Source organism: Camellia sinensis, chromosome 15, assembly GCF_055761805.1.
Source record: "Camellia sinensis isolate YWXY chromosome 15, ASM5576180v1, whole genome shotgun sequence".
Taxonomy (NCBI): domain Eukaryota; kingdom Viridiplantae; phylum Streptophyta; class Magnoliopsida; order Ericales; family Theaceae; genus Camellia; species Camellia sinensis.
This window is the reverse complement of record NC_138975.1, coordinates 109,104,454-109,109,903: the sequence shown is the minus strand read 5'-3', so window position 1 is coordinate 109,109,903 and position 5,450 is coordinate 109,104,454. Positions and strand designations below refer to the sequence as shown.

Sequence of the window (5,450 nt, the reverse complement as noted above, 5' to 3'; positions counted from 1 at the left end):
AATGGGATATGCAAGATGAATAGAGAAGGAAAAGGAAGATCTAGAAAAATAGTTATTTTTTTCTTAGAAATAACCAGAACGGAGGATTGCCTAATATAGGCAATGGAAACACTATTTCGGAAAGACATGTCTCTGCAACTTTGAAAAATCAGTCCGTTGACGTCCGTTGAAATTTGAATGTAAAATTCAAACTTTTTACCAACTAACTAATATCAATTCAAATAGCTTGGGCCCATGAAAATAAGTAATGGGCTTGACCCAAACTCAACTTATCTAGGACCTTACCATGTCTAATGTTTATAAACCTCAATTAGAAGTCAATTTCCCATTCACCTAAAAATGGTTTGACTCACTAATTATATAATCTAGTTCACCAAATAAGTAGCATAAAGTTTCCGAAACATCAAAATTTAAATCATTTTTCCAACAGAGACAACCCAATCCCAACTACATTCAGATCAAATATATCTAATGCTGACTTGGAGTCTGAAAATAAGCTCCATGATGACCATATGGCACTCTTTGTGGCAGAGGAATTTTTGCAATAGGCTCACCGTGGAAGTTCTTGGCATCCACTACAATAACCTGTAAGCGAACACAGTATTCTTGTGTTAAGTAAAATAAACAAAATTCTCGATATAACGATAGAGAGCTTCTGCAGATCTTTTGTATATTTAATAAGCGAACATACGTGAGATGTGTCAGTGTCTTCATCATGGACGTAAGCGACAATCCAACCATCGTCTTCTTCAGAACCTCCTGGTTTAGAGACATAAGCTGATCCAGTGCAGAAATTGTTCTTTGCAAACTTATGATGCTCCATTTTTATCGGCTTTTCAAAATGTCCCCCCTGGTTTGATAACCAAAATAGAGTCACTAATTACTTTTGTTAAGTCGCATATAGTCTCTTATTACCTTCGATCGGGATTAAAAAAAAACATATGGAACCTGCATGCGAATCATTTTTATTTATTTTTTAAATTTTTTATACGTCCGCAAAGCTCATTTTATTTTGATAAAAGGTGGTATTTGACTACCCTCATTATATTGCTAATCCCACCGCATTGAGATTAAAATGATCAACCACTTTAGTTTATTTGAAAATTAAAATTAATATTTCTCTCTTTATCTCATTTTATGTCCTATCCTAATTTAACATTCTACAAATACTATCATGATATTAATAATGTCATATATTATCAAGAAATTGCAAGATATTTTGAATATGGTCAAATCTAAAAAAAAAAAAAAAATTCTATATTGATTATCAAACATGGTCTAAAAGTTTAGAATGACAGAAATATACTTTTATGAGAATGTGTGAAAAGAATTTATAAAATTAAAGAGTTATTACCACAGATGACTCAGAAGAATCTGGTTTCTCAAAGTACAATTTGGCCATACTTCCGTATTTAGATTTTCCTGAAAAATATTTTATGTTTAGACAAACATCAAACAAAGAAAATACTTAATTAGCATAGTTAAAACATTTGTGCTGTGAGTTTTATTACCACTAATAGAGCTTGCTTCGGAATCAATGACTTGGCAATATCCATATCTATGTTTGAGACCACTGTAACCTTCATTAATCAATGGAAAATCCATCGAAAATTCAGTCCCAGTTAGATTTCTCTCCTTAATCTCTCCTGTCCCCATGTTCAACTTCCATTCATGAACACAAGTAAAGAGAAATCCATCTTTGATTGAATTATTATCGTCTTCTTCGGTTGAAGTATTGGGTGGTTTAAATCCTCTTGAGAACCATTTGAATTTATCTATACCCCATTCCGGTCCAGGTATGATTGATTCATTAGCCTTGCATGCTCTCACTATCACCTGTTTTTTTTTTTTTTTTAAATATATGTTTCAAATTCATCAAAAAAATTTCTTTTTTGCAAGAATGGAGAGAGAATTGAACAAGATTAAATACCTCATCGCCATCTTCGAAGCAATTGAGAATGTGAAAAGTGCAATACGATTCAACATCAAACCAACGAATTGAATCTGCATCGCCATAACGAGGCATCACTCCAATCCTTGCATACTTCTCCTTCTCATACTTTAGTAATCTGTGTGTATAACCATTGATTTATTAGAAAATTAGATTTCTTTTAGTAATATAAAGTTGGAATTCAAAATGTAAAAAAAAAATTTCTCAAGATAATATTGATATATTAACAAAGAAGAAAAATGAATAACACTAATAATCAACATTTTTACATAATGTAAAAAGATGTTAGTAAAATTTTTAATCTACTAGCAAAATTGTTAATGAAAAACTTTTATAAAAGAATATACTTACGGTCCTCCTCGGAACAACCTATATACATCAACTAAAAGTGGGTAATCCAATATTATGTTGTACCTGAAACCCAAAAAGAAAACATCATGTTAAAACTTAAGAATAGTTCAAAGTATAATTTCAAGGGCAATGCTATTCGAACAGAATTTATATACTAAAATTTCATATAGAATGATATATTTCAGTTTAATTCATTCATTGGAAATCAAGACACCTATCACTATGAGTTGCAATTGCAATAATTATTGGAAAGACAAACTCAATTTGAGTTTGAAAATGGTGATTTCCAGAAAAGAGAAGAAGCTGCTAGAGAATTCCAGGTTGAAGAAGAAGAGTTCAGAATGATGTAGAAGAGAAGAGGAAGCTTCATGGAGGTTGCCATGGTCAAAACCTTAAGGAAGAATAAATACCATAGCACACTGATTATACATAGTTTGTAGAGTCTATAAATAGAGAGCTTGTATGTTTGTTCGAGATAGAGTGAGAGAAAAACAACATCTCCAGGAGTGGGAGTTTTCTAAGAGAGTTGAGTGGTTTGAGAGTTAACAGAGAGTTGCTTTGTTTTGTATAATTTATTTGAGTTTGAATAAAAGGAGTGTTTATTCAATTTATTTCCTCTTTTTGTATACCGTCACAATCGGTATACACCCCTCTCCCACTTTCAATAGTGATATCAGAGCTAGAAGAGCCAGTTTGGGCCAATATTTCGAAGAAACAGAGAAGAAACAAAGAAGTTTCAAAATTTGTCCAGATTTCGAAGGTGTCGAAATCAATTTCTGAATATATAAGAGGGTTCGTGTCAGCTAGAGGAGTCCAAAATCATTAACCAAAAGAGCCAAAAATTAACCAAAATTCGTCGATAAATGCGACATCCGAAAATAGAAATTTTTTTGAAGTTATCGAAGTTCAATTTTGAATATATCAGATTAAAGTATTTGTCAAGAGGATTCTAACGATATAAAGAACAGCTCAAACAGAGCTAAAATGAAGCCATACAGGGCAATCAAAGTTTGTCCAGAAAGTCAACTGTTTCATCGGAGAGAGAACCATGAAGAAATTATCCAGTGTGACACAGTTGAGTTGCAACCGTTAATCTGAACCGTCCAAATTGTTTTGGCTTGTTCTATGCCATCTGAAGTCCAATCACAATAATCCAATAGTCATTTCAAACTATTTGGAATATTCTGAACACATCTATACGGTCAGATTTTGCAAAATTCATACTAGTAATTTGTAAATTTTATTTGAAGAGATGAAGTGAAAAAAATATTTTTCGAAATGAGTGTCGAAGAATACAAAAACGAAGACATCACAGATGGGTGATACAAGACATCCCAAATATCATGGATGAGACAAGCAACTGGTGGTTGCTCTATGACATTCAAAAGACATAAGTCAATAGGTGGTTGACTACAGTGGACAATATATGGTTATTCCACGCAATAGACAACAAATGGTTGATCTGCAACAAACAAGACGTTAATAAGAGGTTGACAGCATTGAACAACATGAGGTTGTTCAAAGAGAGATAGAAGTTAATAGAGGATTGACTACAAAGACTAGACAAGAGGTCATGCACGAGCAGATATGAGGTATCGTGTAGAGAATCCAACAAATTGAGTTTGAGGGGGGATGTTGGAAAGACAAACTCAATTTGAGTTTGAAAATGGTGATTTCCAAAAAAGGGAAGAAGCTGTTAGAGAATTCAGGTTGAAGAAGAGGAATTTAGAATGATGTAGATGAGAAGAGGAAGCTTCATGGAGGTTGCTATGGTCAAAACCTTAAGGAAGAAGAAATACTATTACATATTGATTATACACGATTTGTAGAGTCTATAAATAGAGAGCTTGTATGTTTGTTTGAGACATAGTGGGTGAAAAACGACATCTCTAGGAGTGAAGATTTCTAACAGAGTTGAGAGGTTTGAGAGTTAACAGAGAGTTGCTCTATTTTGTACAATTTATTTGAGTTTGAATAAAATGAGTGTTTATTCAATTTATTCTTCTCTTTGTGTACCATCACAGTTGGTATACACCCCTCTCCCACTTTCAATAATAATACCATTATCACATCATTTTTATTAATATTAACAAAATGAGGTTTCTTGATGCAAACAATGTAGTAAGTAGAAACTTACTTCTGAGTAATTCCAATCTCATGAGCAAGAGTACTCCTTTTCAACTTGACATCAGCCTTATGAATTAGTTTCTTTCCATCAGCTAAAAGAATGAAGCCGGCAAAACGCATGAGAATATCAATAAGACTTTTTTTTTTCTTTTTAATTAGAAAAGGAAATTTATTGGTAATCATTACAACTAAGATTACAAAAAAAAAAGGTTAGGTTGGCACGAGATAGCAAGCAAATCACATGCAAGCATCAAAACCAAGCAAGGATGACAACCAAAAATAAGAAACTGAGGACCAAGGACAGCTAAGTGGACCTGGAAAGTAAAGCACAAAATTAAAAGAAGATATAAAATAAACAGTAAATTAATAGAGTGCAAGTGAGAAATGTGTTATTTTTGCATAATTTTCACTTTCATTGGGCAAATGACTTGCTTACCCTCCATTATTTATGTTTTCCCCATTTTCAATTTATCATATTCCCTCAAATGAAAATGAAAAAAAATTTCATACCTGAGATAACTCCCACAACATAATATGGTTTCACTGCATCAACCCCCATAATAACTAGTTCCCCACTTCCAGGTGCTTTCTGTATTAATTTCAACAAACAAGAATTTGGGTTGTTTTCTTAAAAATGAAGATCAAAGTTAAATATATTTGTAGTTTTTAATACATTAAAGAAACTTAACCTTTGGATGGGTTGTAAAAGGTCGACCCCAAGCTCCACCAAGATCCCAATCATCAAGAGTTGAAAGGGAAGAAATGTCAATTTCTTGAGCCAAGTAGTTCTCAGCAATGGAGTAATACTTGCCCCCATGCTCAAAAACACTCGTGTTGCTAAGGATTTTATTTACATCTCCAAATCTCAACTGCAAAATAAAAAATAATAATAAAAAAAAACAAAAAAAAGAAAAAAAGATTAAGGTTGAGACAACCATCGTCGGTGCTGCTCTCATAGATAGGGTAAATAGTCAATGTGATCTAAAATAGAATTTTAATATGATGTTGTTTTTCCCACTTA

At 32.6% G+C, this 5,450-nt stretch overlaps 1 protein-coding gene across 1 annotated transcript; it reads right to left on the bottom strand.

Annotated features, from left to right (window-relative positions):
- Positions 1 to 328: 328 nt before the first annotated feature.
- Positions 329 to 5,107, bottom strand: LOC114317236 (carotenoid 9,10(9',10')-cleavage dioxygenase 1-like). The gene is made up of 7 exons (XM_082910467.1): positions 4,440 to 5,107; positions 2,303 to 2,365; positions 1,931 to 2,069; positions 1,512 to 1,836; positions 1,355 to 1,422; positions 692 to 850; positions 329 to 585 (listed from the first exon to the last, which is right to left on the bottom strand). Exons 1-7 carry the CDS (start codon positions 4,610 to 4,612, stop codon positions 469 to 471), a joined length of 1,044 nt encoding a protein of 347 aa, XP_082766593.1. The 5' UTR covers positions 4,613 to 5,107; the 3' UTR covers positions 329 to 468.
- Between the last annotated feature and the right edge of the window lie 343 nt (positions 5,108 to 5,450).